Source organism: Bos grunniens, chromosome 17 (assembly GCF_055505025.1).
Source record: "Bos grunniens cultivar Pamir isolate PY7600 chromosome 17, Bosgru_T2T1.0, whole genome shotgun sequence".
Lineage (NCBI taxonomy): Eukaryota > Metazoa > Chordata > Mammalia > Artiodactyla > Bovidae > Bos > Bos grunniens.
Genome location: NC_141181.1, coordinates 54,188,592 through 54,210,684, shown reverse-complemented (window position 1 = coordinate 54,210,684; position 22,093 = coordinate 54,188,592). Strand labels below are relative to the sequence as shown.

At 42.1% G+C, this 22,093-nt stretch overlaps 1 protein-coding gene and 1 pseudogene across 6 annotated transcripts in view; one reads left to right on the top strand and one right to left on the bottom strand.

Moving 5' to 3' along the window:
* The window catches only part of ANAPC5 (anaphase promoting complex subunit 5), a 35,295-nt gene extending 16,535 nt beyond the window's left edge, over positions 1–18,760 (bottom strand). For 2 of the 6 annotated variants that reach the window (XR_015144476.1, XM_086347654.1), the window contains exons 1-7: positions 18,468–18,760; positions 15,035–15,114; positions 14,503–14,612; positions 13,463–13,655; positions 6,048–6,114; positions 3,152–3,253; positions 1,994–2,184 (exon numbers count right to left, since the gene is read on the bottom strand). Coding sequence is in view for 3 of the 6 variants with exons in the window: in XM_086347654.1 (XP_086203780.1) it covers positions 1,994–2,184; positions 3,152–3,253; positions 6,048–6,114; positions 13,463–13,655; positions 14,503–14,612; positions 15,035–15,114; positions 18,468–18,674 (950 nt within the window). In the remaining 3 variants the exon portion in view is untranslated. The remainder of the gene's footprint in view (positions 1–1,993; positions 2,185–3,151; positions 3,254–6,047; positions 6,115–13,462; positions 13,656–14,502; positions 14,613–15,034; positions 15,115–18,467) is intronic. The other 4 variants (XR_015144477.1, XM_086347655.1, XR_015144478.1 and 1 more) reach the window with 2 other exon arrangements.
* Positions 7,946–10,061, top strand: LOC147355412 (tetraspanin-33 pseudogene; annotated as a pseudogene).
* Positions 18,761–22,093: the final 3,333 nt, after the last annotated feature.

The window sequence follows — 22,093 nt, the reverse complement described above, 5'->3', positions numbered from 1 at the left end:
CCTAGAACAATGCCTAGCACATAGATTTTTAAGAAATTACCACAATCCTATTAGCTCAGGGGCAATTATACAGCCTCATAGCTCCAGGACTAAAAATAAAGAAGCCTGGAGTTGAGTAAATCAGAAATTAACTAGTAATTAATTCCATACAGTTAGCTGCCTATCCATTGATAATATTGCAAACACAGAAAAATTCTATACATCAACAGACTTATTATTTGTATCTACCAGACTACATACAAACTTCCAAATGCAAGGGCAAGCTGTGTGTAACACAGAAACAAGTTATTGGCAAATATTCAAATGGTGTTGCTATTTATTATGAGTACATAAAACATGAAAGGCTGTGATCAAAGAGGTTACTAAAGCTGGGCAGACAAAAAGATGTTGACTCTTAGAATACGGAATCTCACAAAATCAGAGAGTTCAGAGTAGCCTTAAACATTTTTTGGCTCAAGTATCAATATGAGGCTTGAATTCTCTGAATGTCACCCCCGCTGCACACCTGAGGACTCTGCTGACACCTTTCTCAGAAGGTTCTATACAAAGAAATCTCCTCCTCATAAACAGCAAAAATGTTTTGCCCTTTAACTGGCACTTACCAGCTCTCAATCTTCTCTAGTAGTCACACCCTTGATCAATCTAAGTCCTTTTCACATGACCTTCACTACAGAAAGATGTCAAATAAACGCTTGGCTAAACTGTTTCTTTTCCAGGCTAAACATTCTCACATCCTTCCCACACTCTTCATATGGCATGGCTTTGAATGCCTCCAGTGAGACTGTTCCCCAGGCAAGCTCCAGCTTGTCTATGTCCCTTTGAAAATGTGACAATCAGAAGTTATTAGAAATTCCTTACTGTTGCCTGGGCCATAGAGCAAGGTGCAGAAGTCTCAGTTCTTAAACTCTGGACACTACACTTCTAGAAATACACTCTAGTCTCTACTCAAAGATGCCTGTGACAGAAACTAATTTTTCTTAAATGGGAAAAAGCCATAGGGAGGCAGAGAGACTATCAGTAATTTCCTACCTTTTCACCATTATTCACATTATTTCATTATTTTCAAAATAGATTCCATATTTTGCAAGACTATCCTGTTAACTCTATTTACTAAATATTAATAAAATAACTGATCAATTTCCTATTTTTATTTATTAAAATCATAGGCATACCTTAATAATGGCATAAGTCAGTGTCACCTCACTGAGCCCCCTGAATGCCAACCAAAACCACAAACATGTGACTTTCGGCAATCCACATAGTCTTTTGTCAAATAAAGGCACAGCTTCCTTTTGGCTTTTTGAAATACTGAAAATAACTTTTACATACCCATTATTTCCTCTGAAAAATCCTGTTGGGAATCTTTGGCCTAATGACCCAATTTCCTTTTAATTCAGTGCCCATTGTTCTTAGAAGTAAAGCAAGAGGCCAAGCACTTAGACGGTAATGCTAAATTGTGACTCCAGGGGGCAGACTCTTTCATTATCTTCTGTTCAGTGGAAAAAGCTTCCTTCTTTGCAAGTTATTGACAAGCTCAGGTTGAACAATCTCTTTTTCTCTTTTCTTCCCCCCCCTCCTCCTTTTTTAAAAATATACAGCATATTTTTTAAACTTTTTATTTTATATTGGTGTACAGTTGATTAACAATGCTGTGTTAGTTTCAGGTGTACAGCAAAGTGATTTGGTTATATATCTATTAAATACATGTATCTATTCTTTTTCAAATTATTTTCCCATTTAGATTATTACGTAATATTGAGCAGAGTTCCTTTGCTACACAGCAGGTCCTTGCTGGTTATCTATTTTAAATATAAAAACAGTGTGTGCATGTCAATCCCAGACCCCCTAACTATCCCTACCCCCCACCCTTCCCCTCTGGTAACCATTAAGTTCATTCTTTAAGTCAAATACAGCCTATTTTTAAAAACACATCTCAATTAACATTTGAGAGATAGTTTCTTCAATTTCTACATGGACAAGTTTATACACTTACTAGTGACCAAAGCGGCAGTGCAGGGCAGCCAGGTTTAGAGCTGCATATCTCAAGCTCCGGCCATAGCCCTCTTCCCCATTACTCTTGCTTTCGGCTCCAGTAAGAATCAGGCGGTCAAAATAATGAAGGAGGCTGTGTGTTGAACTGAAAACGTCTTGAACTCGGAGGTTGTTTAAGTAGCTGAGGTAGTGCTAAGAGGAGGAACATTCAACATATTTTAAATGTTAAGTTCCTCTTGTGTTAGATTAATTCAGAGAGGTCCACTGGCTGTAGACATCCACGTATCCCCTACCCTCCTAAGTCACAGTTTAGCTTAATCTTTTCCCCACAGGCAGAATAAAATAGACTTAAGGTACAGTAGGTGGTTTCTTCCCCAGAATGTGTCCCCAAACAAAATAAAGGGAATTCCACCAGCATGGGTGTCAGAGTTTTGTCCTAAATACTCATCCACTGGTTATATTAGGATCCATGGATTATACATGAGGATGGAGGGGGAATCACCTAGCTTAGATATTAAGGAATTGTGTCAGTATAAAAAAAAAAGGTCTTAAAACCTGAATTCATACAAATATAAAACCAATTTTTCTAAATGTCCAAGTTAAAACCCAGTGAGACTTTTACTAGTTTATTAGTTTTCGAAGTTAATTATCTTCTATTTTGACACTATTTTCATTTTGTTTGGTTCACTGAATTAAAACTCCCTCCAGCAGGCAGATCCCAGTTACTAAGGAGCAAAGCAGATGTATTTCTACATGCGGATAAAGTCAGATGGCAAAACCCAGGTGCTATTAAGAAAGTTCTCAGGATAAAAATTCAATAAGGAATAGAATTATTTAACTTAAAAAATATATACACCAACAAAAACATTTACAAAAGAGGAGAAAAGAATTTTGGGGCCTCAAACTTTAAAAAATCAGTCTGTCATCTCCTTCATCTCCTGTCCGTAATTCACAACATCAGAGATGAATGAAAGAGAGCATCAATAGATTGAAGAAATCCCTCCTGGGTGGGGGAGGAGCCTAGGCTAAGTCAATTACATGCCAACCACAGGATTTCTTTCTAAGAACCCAGGTCAGCGGGCCAATCCACATTTACTTGACTATTCAAAAGTCTTGTCCCTGCTTTCTAATTTAGGAACAGATTCTGGAAGAGGCTCACCGCTTCAGCAAAATCAGGATTAAATTTCAACAAGTTGTTCAATTCTTTCTGCAAAGAAGCTGGAGTGAGGGCTTTGGTCTCATCATTCTTCAACAAAGAAGCCTGAAAGTTAAAAATGACAACTCTCAGTAGAAAGAAATGGCCAATAAACATATGGACACATATATTAAATATCTGATTACTTTCTTCTCTGCACCTACACTTTCCTCTTTTTTTTTTTTTTTAACAATTTTATTCATTTATTTATTTTTGGCTGTGCTGGGTCTTCATTGCTGTGCGGGCTTTTCTCTAGTTGCGGTGCGCAGCTTCTCATTCCAGTGGCCTCTCTTGTCACAGAGTGCAGGTTCTAGGGCACTTGGGCTTCAGTGGTTGCAGCACATGAGCTCAGTAGTTATGGCTCCCAGTCTCTAGAGCACAGGCTCAGTGGTTATGGCGCATGGGCCGAGTTGCTCCTCACCATGTGGGACCATCCTGGAGTAGGGATCAAACCTGTGTCTCCTGCATTGACAGGCGGATTCTTTACCACTGAGCCACCAAGAAAGGTCCTACACTCTCCTCTTGACCTTGCAGAACACTGTTTCCTCTTCCTGGAATTATGTCTCGCAACCACCAACCCCACCCACACACTCTTCCATGCAAAAGCCTACTCAGCCTTCAGGGCCCAGTTTAGATTTCAGCCACCTGCTTCTCCCATAAGCACCTACATGCTCCTATAAGCCCCCTGCACTAACCCTTCCTGCAGTACTTATTAAATTATATTACTAGTGCTAGCTGACCCCACCCCCAGACTGTGAGTGCCTTCAAGGCAGGAAGTATGTATTCATAGTCTGGCAAAGAGCCTTATGGCACACACTTGCCCTTCTCCTGGTTTTCTGTTTCATATGGATGTTACCAGCAACAATTATATAAAATATGTAGAAAACTACTTCTAAATTAATGATTAGTACTTAACTGGGTTCTAGACACTTCAATTTTACATAGACAAATTTTTCTTTGATTAACAATAACTTCTAACTCCATTTTAATTCATTGTAGCATTACAGGAGATTCCAAAAATATGAAAAAGCATACAGAAGAAAACAGAAAAGCACACAGAAAATCATCTGTTACTCCTCCATCCAGAAATAACACCATTTTTATGTCAGTGTATCTTATTCCAGTCTTTTTTCTGTGCGTGGGTATATGTATGTGTGTTTGCGTGTGTATGTACTTATACATATACACTGGTGGGCTGCCGTCTATGGGGTCGCAGAGTCGGACACGACTGAAGTGACTCAGCAGCAGCAGCAGCATGCACACTTTTTTAACAAAATTAGAATATATCATTTTACTATCTGCCCTTTTCATTTAATAATATATTATACATTTGTCTCATCATCAACTGGTCTTTGAAAATACCATTTTTAAAGCAAAAGTATCAATCCTTTGTCATATGTATTGCAAATCCTTTTCCCATTTTGTTGTTTGACTTTTAATTTTGTCAGAAAATGTACTAACATGCAGACATTTTTCATTTTTATGCTGAAAAACATCAAATGATCTCCTACATATTTTCTTCCACAGTTCTTATGTTTAGAAAGTTCCCCATCCAGAGATCAGTTAAAAGTTAATATGGAGTTCCTTCTAGTCTAATTATAACTTTAAATGTTTACAGTGAAGCCTTTAATCTACCTGTAAAGTACTGAGGTGCAAAGATGAGGTGAGGGTCCAGCTTCATTTTCTCCTCTACAGGTAACCAATTGTCTAGATGGGTTTTTCTTTTTTTTTTTTTTAATATCCCCAAAGCAGCATTTTTATTTACCCACTGAATTCCAAAACATTTAATTTAGGAGTCTGGCATTTCATAATCACCCATCTTGATTGACATGGGCTGACACACATGGCGCTGTCAGGATACACAAGGACAATAGCCAAAGAGTTACAAAAAATAAATCCATGATTCTTAAACAATTGCAACCAAAAAAAAAAAGTTACAGGTATCAAAACTTTAGATGCATTGCATTGAAAAGAAGGTTTGTGCACGTCATAATTTAAAGAGGCGAACAAGGTGCTACTGAAACCTCACGTTAAAGTTAATTATTAAGCTGATGGAAAGGAGCAAGTTTTCTAATCTGTCTAAAATTCATTTGCAGGGGTGACTCTATTATCTGCATCTAGATCTAAACATTACATCTTTCAGCAGAAAGAAAATTAATAATAAAATTAGAGGAAACTTAAAAATAGAGCAAAAATCAAAATTCTTTGCTGAAAACAACATGAAAGAAAAACGTTCAGCTTGTATTACCAAAAAAAAAAAACTAAAGTAGGTTTGAAAACACTAGTAAGAAATGTCTGGGCTAAAGTGTACTGGTGTTTGCAACTTGAAATGTATCAAAAAAATACGATGAAATGGTGACTAGATGGGTAGATATATGATAAACAGAGCGAAATATTAATTGTAGGACCCAGATGATGGGTATGTGGGTATTCGCTGTACAAGGCTTTTCAATTTTATTTCTGTTTGAAAATGTCCTTGATGAAAAGTTGGGAAAAGGGTAGTAAGTCTTCCAAATCACGCTTTGGGGCTGTGTTAGTCGCACACCATTACTAAATGAACATGCATTACGACTCTAATAGAGAAATAAAATCACATACAAAATAGGGAGGGACATATAGCTACAGTTGCATTGTTAGTGAAGAAAAAAGGACCAAGAGTAAGAATAATGCCGCTTTACTAATAAACCTACTCACATAACAAACATACGTCATGACAGCAGACGGTGAAGGACAGGGAAGCCTGGTGTGCTGCGGTCCATGGGGTCACAAAGAATCGGACGTGACTGAGCAACGGAACAGCAACAACAAATAATGTCACAGAATTAAAAAAAAAAAATGACAAATCACAGAACCAACTTACCTGTTGAGAAAGAAAAAATTCTGCTTGTTTTTGGGACAGAGGCCCACTGCACGATACCTCTTCTTCTCTGGAAAAAAATTAAGTAAAAACAATAAAGAATTAAACAATAGTGAAAATGGTAATGCTAACAAAGTCAAATAGATTCATCAGAAAAGCTTAAAAACTTTTAAAATTAATTCTCTTCTCAGGAATGATGCTGAATGTCCTGATAAAATTTACATGATTTAATAAGCAGATCTCAACTCTATACAGCCTCCAGCATGATCTTTCTAATATGCAGGTCTAGGGACTTCCCTGGTGGTCCGTGGTTAAGACTCTGCTTCCAATGCAAGGGATGCTGGCTGGATCCCTGGTCAGGAAACTAGGATCCCAGATGCCGCAAGTGTATCATCCCTGACTTAAAGCCCCTCTGGGGAATCCCACTGCCTTCCAGAATAAAGCCCACGTTGCTTAGCAGGGCAGGTGCAATGCTTCCTGAGTGGTCCTACCTCTCTCTCCTGCCTTCTCATCTACACCCCAGCCCTGATGAACTCCTTATAATTTCCTATCTATCAGGAAGGGCTAGCACCCCATAGAAAATACTCTGGGAAAAGCTGCTCTAATATTCTCTTGGTTTCACAAGGCAGCAAGTGTATCAGATTCTGCAGGTATCAGAGATGCCCAGGACCAGCCCCGACCCGGTACAACAAAGATCACTGAAACAACAGCGACCTAGAGGGAAGTGGAAAGAAAACGCATAGGCCAAGCTCTCAAACAGAAGAGTGAAGTGTCTGGGCAATAAGATGCCCTTTTCTCTTAACATATCCCTCAAAGAAAGTAAGCCCAAGTCCTGAAATAAATACGGCAGTACACAAAAAGGCTAGAGGCCAATGAGGATCTGGATGAAATGCAATACACTGCTCCCGGCCCACCCTCCTCTAAGGTCCATGATGCTCACCGTCACCAGATGCTTTATTTACTTAATCCTTTCCCCAAAAAAAGATTTGAGGTAGTTAATAAAGGACACAAGAACAATAAAAGTTAATAAAATAGAGAGAACCAAAACCACACAAAGCAAAAAGCTACAAATAAAGGCAAATAGATTTACTACAAATGAAGATCAAGTTTGGCCTTGGACATGAGTGAGCGACTTCACTTTCACTTTTCACTTTTTTCCTTGGTGGCAACAGTGGCCAACGTGAACAAGGTTGGGAAAAGCAAGTGAGAATACCACCGCACCCCCCATCCTTTTACTGACTCCTCCCGTGCTTCCTCAGGGCCTCAAATACATGCCAGAGAAAGTAACTCTTAACAGGCCACAAAGGTATTCAGTTTAGGAAGGGTGTTATTCATTTAGGAAAAGGACACCAATAAATTTGTTTATGAATCCAATTACCAGCTGAGACAGAATTTTAGACTTACAAGTGGCTGTATATCAAAGACATTTAACCTGGGCCTGTGAAGGGCTTTAGGAGCCCATGAACCTTGTAAAGCTGCATGCAAAATACACATTTTTAATGCGAGGATAGTGCATGGCATTCATCTGATTTTCAAAAGGACTCTGGAAACTCCTCTAAAGTGCTTAAATCACCCACTATAACTGAAATTTAAAAAATACAACAGGATTAGACAATCAACAAATGGAGCCGGGGCACACATAAAACACAAGTCTAGGTCCCTGAAAAGACAATGTCTTTATGGGCTCACAGTCTTAGTGAAGGCTAAGTCCAGCCCATGTGACGTGATGGCAGTAAGCAATATGAATGAATGAATGAATGTATATTATCTCTGCATTAGAAACGGGAGAAACCACTCCACTTGGAGTGATGAGGACTTTAAAAGTGGGGAAGGAGTGGAGAAATGATGAGGATGGAAGAAGGCATTCTAGCAAAGGAAAATAAAAGACACAGAATGGGAAAATGCCCAGCCTGTTGGAGGGATACGAGCAGAGCTGGATGGCTGGGGTAAAGGACCCAAGTTGAGGAACAGAAATTGAGGTCAGAAAGGTCAACTGGGGAACACCTCAGATACCAGGCCGGGAGACTCTGTCTCTGGAGATTCCTGAGCAGGGTAGAAACAAAACAAAAGCAGGGGAGGTGAAGGACTGAGACAGGGAACAGTTTCAAAACACTCAAGAAGGCCATGAGGACCTGAACGCTTGGAGGTATGTGACCAGAGGGGTGACCTGGCTCCCCTCCTCCTGACCTCACGTGCTCAGGTCACACTGTCCTCCTTCTGTCCCTCCGGTATGTCAGTCTGTCCTGTCTTGAGAGCTGTGAGTCTGCATGTGCTCTGACAACTCTTCTCAGGGCTGGTTCCTCTGTCAGCAAGCCCCCAGTCTTAAAGGGCCCTTTCCTGACAGCACTCCACAGTTACTCTGTATCCTCGAGCCCTAGGTATTCCTTTCCTTCGTGGCATACCCTGAAGTTACATTACCTGTTAATGGAGTTACCTCTCGACTCCCCTCTCACCCTCCCCACGTAAACTCCGCGAGGACAGGGACTTTCTCCTCCATGAAGACAGTGCAGCACCTAACACAGTACCTGGCCCACCAGAAGCACTGAATAAGCATTTGTCGAATAAATTAATGAAGTTGGGAGATTTTTATTAAATCATTGACAAGTGAAGAAACACCAAAGACTTTCTACTTTTGTTAGAAATTTTTGTTAGTTAAAAGGGACTTTGGGGCTTCCCTGGTGGCTCAGTGGTAAAGAATCAGCCTGCCAGCGCCTTTCTCCCCTGCCTCTTTCACCCCTGGCCCTTCAGCCCTCCTCCCCACAGAAGCTATGGAGCTAACAGGGCAGCCACCCTCTAGCCAAATCCTGGAGGTTTCCTCTGCCTGGCCACCCAAGCCAGTTCACCTGGATTTCCCCGAGCTCTTCTTCTGAGATCCACCTGCATTTTAGGCTTAGAGTGTGTCTAGGGAAGAAGGTAGGCTTCTGGGTGCAAAGACTAACCAGAGGCTTCAGCCCTCCCTTTGCTCTGTTCCAGAGAAACTCAACCTCCATTCCTATTCCTCTACACGAAGTGTCCAGGAAACAGAATCGGCAAAAGCCAGTGGGCCTAATGCCATTCTAATTCTTTTCTGGAGTGAAGATGGTTCCTCCTCTCTCAAGCCTGGGAATAAAGGCTCTTAAGTTGTTAGTTCCTCAAATTAAAGGCCACAGACCCTTCTGGGCCCTTGGTGTTCTCCCCGTGGGAGGGCAGTACTGCTCCCTGTAACCTTTAGCCACACTGGAGAGTCCCCCACCAGGGGAGGAGGACAGTTCTGGGAGTGCCCCCCCATCCCAGGTACCCCATTCAGTCGGCACCAGAGCAGACAAACAGCCACTCCCCCAGAGGCAGCGCTGGCCTGCCTGGCCGTGGACCCGGCCATCCTGCTGATCCTGGTGGGCATCCTGAGGTTCCTGCTCACCTTCTGCGGCTGCATCAGATGATCTCTCTGCGAGAACGTCTGCCTCCTGCAGATGCTCTCCCTCTGTCCCACCATTGTGTTCCTGCTACAGCTGGCAGCTGGGGTCCTGGGCTTCGTCTTCTCAGACAAGGTGCGGGGCAAAGTGAGTGAGATTATCAATAATGCCATTGTGCACTACCGAGATAACTTGGACCTTCAGAATCTCATAGATCTTTGGCCAGAAGGAGTTCAGCTACTGTGGAGGGATTTCCTATAAGGACTGGTCCCTGAACATGTACTTCAACTGTTCAGAAGACAACCCCAGGCATGAGCACTATTCTGTGCATTACTCCTGTTGCTTGCCTACCCCTAACCAGGCAGTGATCAACACCATGTGTGGCCAAGGTATGCAGACCTTTGACTACTCGGAAGCTAGTCAAGTCATCTACACCCATGGCTGTATTGACAGATTGGTTAACTGGATACACAGCAACCTCTTCGTACTTGGTGGTGTGGCACTGGGCCTGGCCATCCCGCAGCTCGTGGGAATCCTGCTGTCCATGAACCTTGTGAGTCAGATCAAAGATCAGATCCAACTATAGCTCTACAACCAGCAGCACCGGGCGGACCCATGGTACTGAGGATCCATCCTGCACTTCCTCGGTAGGGCAACAGGGGAGCCTCGTCAACTGACAGCAGTGGTTACAGCTGCCGGCGCCCAGTGGAGAATGGATTTTAGACCCGCAAGCCACAGCCCAGCGGGAGGAAGCAAACTCCACAGACAGCAGAAGGCAGGGTGCACAGGTGGCCCTAATCTGAGAAGAATGTGCCTCCTCCCCACCCCAGCTCTCAGCATTGTTATTTTGTATTCTCTCTAACCTCAATCATTTGGGTTGTTTTTGTTTTGTCTGAGCACAGATGCTTGAGCAACTGCAGTTGAAAAAAAAAAAAAAAATCCACCTGCCAATGCAAGACACATGGGTTTGATCCCTGGTCCAGGAAGATCCCACATACACAGAGCAATTAAGCCTGCGCATCGCAACTACTGAGCCTGTGCTCTAGAGCCTGGGAGCCAGAATTACCGAAGCCCCTGGGCCCTGAAGCCTGTGCTCTGCAACAAAAGAAGCCGCTGCTATGAGAAGCCCATGCAAAACAACAAGTGAGTAGCCCTCCCCACCCACCCCACCCCCTACTCTCTGCAACTAGAGAAAGTCCATGTAGCACTGAAGACCCAGCACAGCCAAAAATAAATAAATGAATAATTTTTTTTTAAAGGACTTCTGTTAGGTCCTTTATGGAGCACAGAGAAGATGTTGTTCCAGCGACTAATAGTCTCCGCTACAAACCCACACGGTGTAACCCTATAAGCCTCCTCTATTATTGCAGGAAACAAATGCTGCCCCGTAACAACAATAAGCAAATGAAAAGCTGAAGCTAAATGTCAAGTCTGCACGTTCTTCTGTAATGGGACTTTTTTTTTTGTGGCCACACTGTGCAGCTTGTGGGATCTTTAGTTTCCCAACCAATGACTGCGCCGAGTACTAACAACTGGACCACCAAGGAACTCCCTAGAATAACATTTAAATACATTTCTTCTATTTCAGTGATGAAATTCAGTTTACTGAATGCATACCATTTTCTGAAACCATACACCTTAATATTAGACATACTGTTACATTACACACAAATGAATTCTTAGAACAGGATCAAAACAATGTAATTAGACCTAAGTAAATCAGATTAATTTAGAAGAAAGTCAAACCTAATTTAAAAAGTCTGAATTTTAACATTTCTGAAGAACTGACATTCTTCTACTTTAAAAGCATATAAAGTAGCTAGGACAGAGATCACATTGTTTCCTGGAAGCTTCTTAAAAGAGAAATTTCAAAAAGAATAGCTACATTTGTCCAATGTTTACTATATACCAGGCACAGTTCTAAACACTTTATACAGATTTATCATTTAATTCTCACAACAACCCTCTGAGGCGGTCACATAAGCCCCATTTTGCAGGTTAGAAATTTGAGGTACAGAGAAGGTGACCTGCCCAAGGTAGGGAGTGGAAGAGCCAGAATTCAAATCCAGGGGTCTGACTCCAGAGCCAGACTCAACTCTACAAGGTACAGCCTTTCCGCTCCACGACAAACATTGTGAGCAAGTCTTGAGTTTTTGCAAGTACTCACTGGTACTATAATCTTCTTGTTCCCAGTGTGTGCTGAACAAATCATATAACCATACAAAGGCCACTCCTAGGAACTGCAGGGAAATATTCTCTGGCTATACCTGCCAGCTCCCAAGGGGGTTGGACCAGTCTATACAGGGCAGGTGGGGGCTTGCTTCTCTCAGAGCTCTGAACACACCATTACTGACAAGGTCATTATCTGTTTCCATGTCAGTCTTCCTCCCCAGACCGTGGGCTCCCTGAGATCACACACACACACACACGTTTTCCCCTCCAAACACAAGTGGTCTATTTGGGAGGTGATCCCAGGTAACAGCTGGGGAGAGGGGATGTGAAACAGCAAAGGGAAGGGAGTCAACACGAAGTATTTTATGGGGCAAATTACCAGTGCGGGCATTGGACAACATGTTCTGATTCTCTCACTGGACATGTCTCATTGGACGATATGTTCTGATTCTCATTCATCCAACACATATTCAGACACCACAAGCCAAGCTCTGAGGAAAAGGAGGTGACATATAACAGAGAAGGAGGGTCTTAACTCTCGATGGAGTACAAAGGCAAATATAAATGAGTAAGTAAATAAATGCAAAAGGTTGCTTACTGAGGAGATATATGAAGGAAAAAAGAAGATGGAAGTACTTAGGATGGAGGTTACTTCACACACGTAGTCAGGGAAGGCCTGTGGGAGGTCACGGGAGCCCAGTGGTGAAAGGAAGGGAGGGAGGTGAGAAGCCAGAGAGAGTACACCAGGCACCCCGAGGCAGAGCTTGGCTGGGCGTATTCAAGAAACTGAAATCAAGCCAGAGCTGTTAGACTCTGACAGTGAAGGGAGAGGCAGGAAAAAGAGGTAAGGAAGATGACAGGGGCCAGATCAGACAGGTACCAGGGCCACAGTAACTCCGATTTCTGTCTGAATTCCATGGACAGTCAAGGAGGGTTTGGGGCATAAGAACATGTGGTGTGATTTACATCCGTGATGGTTCCCTTGGATGTTTCAGGAAAAACTGAGAGTAAGGAGACAAGAATGGAGGCAGGGAAAGCAGCCAGGAGGCTGGAGCAGTCATCCAGGAAAAAGACCAGGTACTGAGACCATCGGGGAAGCAGTGGCGATGGAGAGAAGTGAACTGATTCCAAACATACTGTGGAGGAAGTTCTGGCTGGATATGCAGAAGGACTGGCTGTTGGGGTGAAGGACGGGAAGGACCCAGGGACACACCTAGGCTTTGGGCTTGAACTAGCTGAACAGTGCCACCACATCCCCAGGGCTTAAACTTTAGGAGGCACTCTATAAGTTTTCACAGAATTAATCAATTGTTAATTCACTGTGATATAATGAACACTACACTACCGCTCAGGATCCCAGCAGAAAACAAATGGCATATTCAAATGGGGTAACATGAGATAAGTTTAATAAAGGACCACTTTCAGAAACAGTGGCAGGGGATGGAGAAGCCATAGTGAGTAATACAGTCCCCAGGGCTGGGAACAGTGGGGCACCTTTCGCACCAGGCCTGGGAAACCTTCCCAGTAACCAGACCCTTGAGGTCTGCAAAGCAGGCCACCTGATGGAGGCGGTGACCCTACACCCAGTCCACCGTGACCTTGAAGGGAGGGAACCAGTGAATCAACACCCTGACCTTACTCTCCTCGACCCTCTGGATTTCCCATCAGTGCCTCCCAACCAGAAGTTAGAGGGGAAGAAACTAACCGATGCAGCCTGTAAAGGTCCACTTCCTGGATCTGGAGGGACAGAAAGATGACAGCCAATGCAGAAACTCTGGATGAGTGAGGATTTACTGTGCCTGTAATGACGCTATTTCACAGGAAAGGGATTCACACTGGAGAAACCCAAGTTACCTTATAGATACGTCAAGTTCTTCTTTTTCCATTTTCCTTTCGCCCTCCTCTCTGCTGGCCAGTTCCATATCAGCATCTTCCATGGTCTTTTTCTCACCATTCTGGAAGTACTGCTGAAGGGCAGTGTACAGTTTAAACACTTGACTGAAAGACAGCTTACTGTAGGCCAAGATCATGTGACGTAGAAATAAGCCTACAAAACAAGACACAGACCAGGCAAAGGCATTAACTCAAAAACTGGGCGACTCCAAGTCAATGACTATTTGTTGCAATTCTTCCTTCAAAATAATTGAAAAGAAGATACTTGGAGTTGTTGTTTCCTCCACAATGTTCTTTCATCACCTTTGAAGCTGATTTTCTCTTTATATTAAAAGCTCAGTCCTCCCACCCACACTCCACTTTTTATCCAGCCAATGTATCCTCTCATGACTGTTAGAACTATCAGAAGTTATTGTATTTGTTTACTTTTTACTATCTGCCCGCCCTTCTCCCCAAAACCACAAGAATGTAATCTGCCTTAAGAGAAAGGTTCCAGTCTCTCTTCAAGTCCAGAGCCTGGCACATGGAAGATCAACAAATAACTGATGGTAAATAACATAAAAACTACCAGGAAAGAAAAGTCAGGTGGATGGAGCATGGCTATAAAGCTAACAGAAAAGAATCAGGAAACTTCATGTATACCCTAGACTTATAAACTGTAACAATAATCTACTCTTACTCTCTTCATAAAACTTTAGCTGGTGACCCTGACTTAGTTGTGCAATGTGTACAAGTGAGCAGAGGACTGTGGGAAACAGCTGAGAAACCCTGAAAGGCTCCACAATCAGTCTAATACTCTGATGACAGTAGACAAAACAGAAAATGCTTTCCCACGAGACAGTTATTTAAACACAGATCAAAATGGCAAGGCAATGGATAAAACATGTCCAACATCCCCACTGCCTGTGCTCAGATTACAGCAGAGTTAACAACAGATGTGACTCAGAGAGCCATTCACTTCAGTGAAAATATTCTCTGCTCTCCTTAGAAGAATTTCATACCTACTACACTTGTTTTGTGAACCTCTGGTTCAGTTCCAGAAAAAGAATCTGAAAGGTCATCAAAAAATTGTTCCATATCCTTCAATTCGCCTTCAGCCATCAGTTTGATTCTGAACAAGAAAAATGAGGTAAGGATTTTAGGAAGGCCCTTTGAACATCTTCCCACATTTCATATTCCACAATCACCAAAAATGAATCTATTTGAAAATCCAAAATGTCACCCCCATATTCTGAAAAATATCATTGCTGATGTTTTCTTGATTATAAAATTTCTCAAAGTAGCGTATCAGCCAGTAAAAATGAAATTCTCTGCAACAACTAAAAGGAACAAAGTAGATCCATACACAATAATAAATTCTGAAGCAGTATATTTAATGCTATCCATTTAAAAAAAATCAAATTAAGGTACTTAGGAAAACAAGCCAGAATAACAAAGATATCTTTTTTTTAAGGAAATAATCACCATGTGCCATTTTCTAATTTCCATCTACTTTGACATCTTTTCATATATACAGAAGAAAATGGAGTTTACCTGATCTGCACTGAGTTTGCCAGCTGAGGACAAGATTCTTCAATTAATTTGTAAAGTTTAGACAGTGTAATATCTGGGCCCTGGGTAAAGGAGAGATTGAAAGGTTACAGAAAAATTTTAAAGAGCTGGAGATTGATAAACAGCTGCATACATGAATTCATTTATCAACCTCTCTGCTTTCTTTTTTTAAACTGGAATGTAGTTGATTTTCAATGTTGTCTGAGTTTCAGGTGTACAGCAATGTGAATCATATGTATATATACACATATATACACATATCCACTCTTTTTTAGATGCTTTTCCCATATAGGCCATTACAGAGTATTGAGTCATTTTCCATGCTATACAGTACATCCTTATTAGTTATCTATTTTATGTACAGTAATATGTATACGTCAATCCTAATCTCCCAATTTATCCCTCTCCCTCCCCTATCCAACCTTTCTGTTTTAAAGTTATTCAAACATGAAATCTCAAACCAGGAAGCAGAAAAAAAAAAACCTATCTGCATAAAACACTACAGCAATATTTCACATTTGCATGCATTCTCTCTTAGTTGGAGGAATGACTTAAAATGGAAAAAAAAAAAGCATAGAATCTGTAGTCTGAGGTTCTTTCATTCTCAGTTTGGTAATTGTAGCAAAGGTGTTGCCTCCCTGGGCCCTTCATCAGTAAGATGGAGATAACAATAACGTCCCATGTTTGTGGCAACGATTAAGTAAAATAATTCAAATTGTTTTGTACCCTGGAGAACATATACTAACACAGGGGTCCTATTTTTCAGAAACATAATCTCATTTGATCCTCCAAAACACCGGAAGGTAGGCAGTCATATTATCTAACCAAGTTCATAAAAGGTATCGTTAGAGACAGAGAGTATGTGACCTCAGCTATCAGGAAGATTTCAACCTAGCTGAGGTTTACAACTAAACACTGAATACTTTTGGAGAGTAAGTTGACAGTACACATGTCACTTTCAGTTGTGGATAACCCAGCAAGCCCGCTTCCGGGGAAGGTATGCTCCCCATACGTTTGAAATGAAGAAAAACTAAAGAATCTATAAGGCCGTTAATAAAGAGCTCAGTTATAATCTATAAATTTTAACATTAATTAAAAGTATGAGTTAAGGACTTCCCTGGCAGTCCAATGGTTAAGACTCTGGCTTCCACTGCAGGGGGCATGGGTTCAATCCCTGATGTGAGAGCTAAGATCCTAGATGCCTTAAAGTATGGCAAAAAAAAGAAAACTGCTTAATTTTTTTAAAGTATGAGTTAAATTATGTTTCTTTTCTCACTGTGGAATAAAATGCAGCCGTTACAAAGGATGAGGTAAATCTACTCAAATATGCTGACATGGAATGATCTCCAAGACTTACTAAGTGAAAGGAACAAGCTGTAGCATAGAAGTAGCACTTATGTGAAATGAACAAACAAAAAAAATGCAGAATTAAACAAAAAGGATACAAGTATACATACTTACAATCATACGCATCAACCTATCTATATACAGGTATACATAGCAAAAGGTCTAGAAAGATCCACTCTGAACCGTTACTCAGTAAATGTTAATAGCTGAATGAAGGAATATGAACCCTGATAATCTCTGAGGAAACAGGATAAACTTCCACTCTATCAACTTTAGTATCATTTAAAGTTTTACAATGAATCTTTGTGTATTAGTTGAGTAGTTAAAAATCAGCTAATTTTTAAAGTCAAACAATAAACAAATAATAAAGGCTGGAACTTAGCTAGATGTTATACATGTTGATTAAAATGCCAGGCTGGATGAAGCACAAGCTGGAATCAAGATTGCCGGGATAAATATCAATAACCTCAGATATTCAGATGACACCACCCTTATGGCAGAAAGTGAAGAAGAACTAAAGAGCCTCTTGAGGAAAGTGAAAGAGGAGAGTGAAAAAGTTGGCTTAAAACTCAACATTCAGAAAACTAAGATCATGGCATCTGGTCCCATCACTTCATGGCAAATAGATGGGGAAACAATGGAAACAGTGACAGACTTCAGTTTTTTGGGCTCTAAACTTATAACAGTAATGGAGACAGGACTGGGAGCTGCAAGTTCTAGAGACCCTGCTACTTTTATCTAACTAATTGGGCAAGTCACTTAATCTGTGTCCTCAGTACTCCTCCCCCTGCCCCAAAGAGGGTGATGGATTAAAAAAAGCCCTTTGTAAGGACTTCCCTGGTGGGCCAGTGGTTAAGACTGCCTTCCAATGCAGGGGGTGTGGGTTTGATCCCTGGTCAGTCCCACATGCCTTGCAGCCAAAAAAATCAAAACATAAAACAGAAGCAATATTGTAACGAATTCAATAAAGACTTAAAAAAACAGTCCACATTTTAAAAAAATTCTTAATTGAAAAAAAGCTTGTTATAAACTATAGTGTACTAGGCTTTGGGGATACAAGGTGAGAAAGAACAGGACAAACTAATGCCCTCATGGAGGTTACAGTCTAGTAGGGGAGAGAGACGTCCCTCATATAATCATCCGAATAAATGGAAAAACCACAACTGATCTAAGGGAAAGTGCATGAGATTAAAATGAAAATAGCTAAAATTGATGGAGCATTTATTATGTGCCAAACACTGTAAAATGTTCTCATGGATTTTCTAACTTAACACAGCCATCACATGACAGTTCCTCTCATTGTTTGCCATTTTACAGAGCAAAAGCAAAGACCCAAACACGTTATGGAACTTGCCCAAGTCGCACAGCAGGTAAGCAGTAGAGTTACAATCTGAGTCTGCAAAGGGAGATAAAACATGTAAAGTGCTTGTGTTAGTTGCTCAGTCGTGTCCGACTCTTTGCGAACCAATGGACTATAGGCCGCCAGGTTCCTCTGTCCTTGGAATTCTCCAGGCAAAAATACTGGAATGGGTTCTTGCCATTCCCTTCTCCAGGGGGGATCTTTCTAACTCAGAGATTGAACCCGGGTCTCCCGCATTGTGGGAAGATTCTTTACCGTCTGAGCCACCAGGGAAGCCCATCAAGTGCTTAGTACACAGTAAGTGATCAATGTTGGCTGTTACTTTTTTGTCATTGTTACCACTTATTACGGTCCTCTACGGTACAGCGTCTCTAACAGGTACCTCTAGGGTACCTGTGTCTCCAACGCTCCAGCCTACATGTAGCCTCATTCTACATAAAACGGAGGATCTGCGAAAATAACTCTTTCCCCCGTCACTCAGCTAATAAATGCTGGAGTCATATATAAACCTGCCCAGAAAAATGCATGTAAAGTGCCTGGTCCATAGTAAGTACTAAGTGTTAGCTGGTGGTAATAACTATATTTTTCTCAGTCCAAAAGGGCAGAGAGAGTATCCGATAAACCCCCGTGCCCCCAGCCCCCAGGGAGCTGTCCCATCACAGAGCCGGTGCACAGTAAGGGTTTGCTGGATGAACCGGAGACCCTCACCTGCAGCAGCGGCAGGAGCAGCTGGTTGAGCCTTCGCCGCTCCATGAGGCTAACGGCGCCCTCGCCCGTGCGGCCCATCTCGTTCAGCAACACTAGCACCGCGATCTTATACGGCGTCACCCAGTCCTTGATACCGAATACGTTGGCATGCACCACCCCATTGGTCATCATGGGGTTGAAGTAGAGGCTCTCGTGGACGCTGGCCATGGCGCTCACGAACTAAGTCCAGGAGACCCGGTGCGCGCCCCGGCCGGATTCCTGCTCAGGGAACCTCACAACCTCCCCTAGGCCTCCCCTGGCCCGCGGCGTATCCCAGGAAACTGCCTCGCGACGGCACGCCGATGACCAATCAGAGCAACGAAACCAGAGCTCTATAGCCAATAAAAATGCCCAACAATACCGTGATGGGTGGGGCAAAGGCGGCGCACCTAAAGACTGGGTCCCTACAGAAACTTTTGCAGGAGGGCAGGTTCCGGGTAGACATGGACTGGCACTGAGTGAAAGAGTCGACGCTTTCGGTCAAGGTCTGAACGGCTAGGAGGCTGACCATTTGTTCATTTAATTTGAAAATAATTAAAATTAAATTTTAAAGTGATTGAGATTAAGGCAACGAAGTTAGGGACTTCCCGGCGGTCCACTGGTTAAGAGTGGGAGCTTCCCCCTGCAGGGGGCCCGCGTCCGGGAGCTAAGATCCCGCTTGTCGCGGGGTTCAAGTAACAGAAAAAAAAGAAAAAGCAACGAAATTAAACGTGCACCTTTAAAATCTGTATTTAACTGATCAGGTTAATTTTATATTCAAAGTTCGGAAGTTTCATTTAGCTCTGTTTTAATGCGTGAATGAAGTTTTTTCCCCCCCTTAGAATTTCACAAATGCCATTTGCAGACAGCCAGGTCAGGTTGCAAGTAGCCGTGTATCCTTACGCATAATAGAAGATAATACCACCTCCATGTGGTGAATCTCTGTTTCAGTTCAGTTCAGTCGCTCAGTCGTGTCCGACTCTTTGCGACCCCATGAATCGCAGCACGCCAGGCCTCCCTGTCCCTCACCAACCTCCGGAGTTCACACAAACTCATGTCCATTGAGTCGGTGATGCCATCCAGCCATCTCATCCTCTGCCGTCCCCTTCTCCTCCTACCCCTAATCCCTCCCAGCATCAGAGTCTTTTCCAATGAGTCAACTCTTCGCATGAGGTGGCCAAAGTATTGGAGTTTAAGCTTCAGCATTAGTCCTTCCAATGAACATCCAGGACTGATCTCCTTTAGAATGGACTGGTTGGATCTCCTTGCAGTCCAAGGGACTCTCAAGAGTCTTCTCCAACACCACAGTCCAAAAGCATCAATTCTTCGGCGCTCAGCTTTCTTCACAGTGCAACTCTCACATTCATACATGACCACTGGATAAACCATAGCCTTGACTAGACGGACCCTTGTTGGCAAAGTAATGTCTCTGCTTTTTAATATGCTATCTAGGTTGGTCATAACCTTCCTTCCAAGGAGTAAGCGTCTTTTAATTTCATGGCTGCAGTCACCATCTGCAGTGATTTGGGAGCCCCCAAAAATAAAGTGTAACACTGTTTCCACTGTTTCCCTATCTATTTCCCATGAAGTGATGGGGCCAGATGCCATGATCTTAGTTTTCTGAATGTTGAGCTTTAAGCCAACTTTTTCACTCTCCTCTTTCACTTTCATCAAGCGGCTTTTTAGTTCCTCTTCACTTTCTGCCATAAGGGTGGTGTCATCTGCATATCTGAGGTTATTGATATTTCTCCTAGCAATCTTGATTCCAGCTTGTGCTTCACCTAGCCCAGCATTTTGCATGATGTACTCTGCATATAGGTTAAATAAGCAGGGTGACAATATACAGCCTTGACATACTCCTTTTCCTATTTGGAACCAGTCTGTTGTTCCATGTCCAGTTCTAACTGTTGCTTCCTGACCTGCATATAGGTTTCTCAAGAGGCAGGTCAGGTGGTCTGGTATTCCCATCTCTTTCAGAATTTTCCACAGTTTATTGTAATCCACACAGTCAAAGCCTTTGGCATAATCAATAAAGCAGAAATAGATGTTTTTTCTGGAACTCTCTTGCTTTTTCCATGATCCAGTGGATGTTGGCAATTTGATCTCTGGTTCCTCTGCCTTTTCTAAAACCAGCTTGAACATCTGGAACTTCATGGTTCACGTATTGCTGAAGCCTGACTTAGAGAATTTTGAGCATTACTTTACTAGCATGTGAGATGGGTGCAATTGTCCGGTAAAGTTTGAGCATTCTTTGGCATTGCCTTTCTTTGGGATTGGAATGAAAACTGACCTTTTCCAGTCTGTGGCCACTGCTGAGTTTTCCACATTTGCTGGCATATTGAGGGCAGCACTTTCACAGCATCATCTTTCAGGATTTGAAATAGCTCAACTGGAATTCCATCACTTCCACTAGCTTTGTTCGTAGTGATACTTCCTAAGGCCCACTTGACTTCACATTCCAGGATGTCTGGCTCTAGGTGAGTGATCACACCATCGTGATTATCTGGGTTATGAAGATCTTTTTTGTACAGTTCTTCTGTGTATTCTTGCCACCTCTTCTTAATATCTTCTGCTCCTGTTAGGTCCATACCATTTCTGTCCTTTATCGAGCCCATCTTTGCATGAAATATTCCCTTGGTATCTCTAATTTTCTTGAAGAGATCTCTAGTCTTTCCCATTCTGTTGTTTTCCTCTATTTCTTTGCATTGATGGCTGAGGGTGGCTTTCTTAACTCTCCTTGCTGTTCTTTGGAACTCTGCATTCAGATGCATATATCTTTCCTTTTCTGCTTTGCTTTTCGCTTCTCTTCTTTTCACAGCTATTTGTAAGGCCTCCCCAGACAGCCATCTTGCTTTTTTGCATTTCTTTTCCATGGGGATGGTCTTGATCACTGTCCCCTGTACAATATCACGAACCTCCTTCCGTAGTTCATCAGGCACTCTGTCTATCAGATGTAGTCCCTTGAATCTATTTCTCACTTCCACTGTATAATCGTAAGGGATTGGATTGAGGTCATACCTGAATGGTTTAGTGGTTTTCCCTACTTTCTTCAATTTAAGTCTGAATTTGGCAATAAGGACTTCATGATCTGAGCCACAGTCAGTTCCTGGTCTTGTTTTTCCTGACTGTATAGAGCTTCTCCATCTTTGGCTGCAAAGAATTTTCATTATCAGTCTGATTTTGGTGTTGACCATCTGGTGATGTCCATGTGTAGAGTCTTCTCTTGTGTTGTTGGAAGAGGGTGTTTGCTATGACCAGTGCATTCTCTTGGAAAAACTCTATTAGCCTTTGCCCTGCTTCATTCCGTATTCAAGGCCAAATTTGCCTGTTACCCCAGGTGTTTCTTGACTTCCTACTTTTGCATTCTAGTCCTCTATAATGAAAAGGACATCTTTTTTGGGTGTTAGTTCTAAAAGGTCTTGTAGGTCTGTCTTGCAGTTAAGTTTTGTAAAATCCTAAACAACAATCTTAATCTAAATTGGTAAGGCTTTCAAGTAATTCATTCTTCTATTCAAGAAATTATGTGCTGAGCTCCTTCTATATTCAAAGCCATGTTCTAATCATGGTGCTCAAAGAGGGTGAACTAAACCAGAAGTTGCAAACCGGTG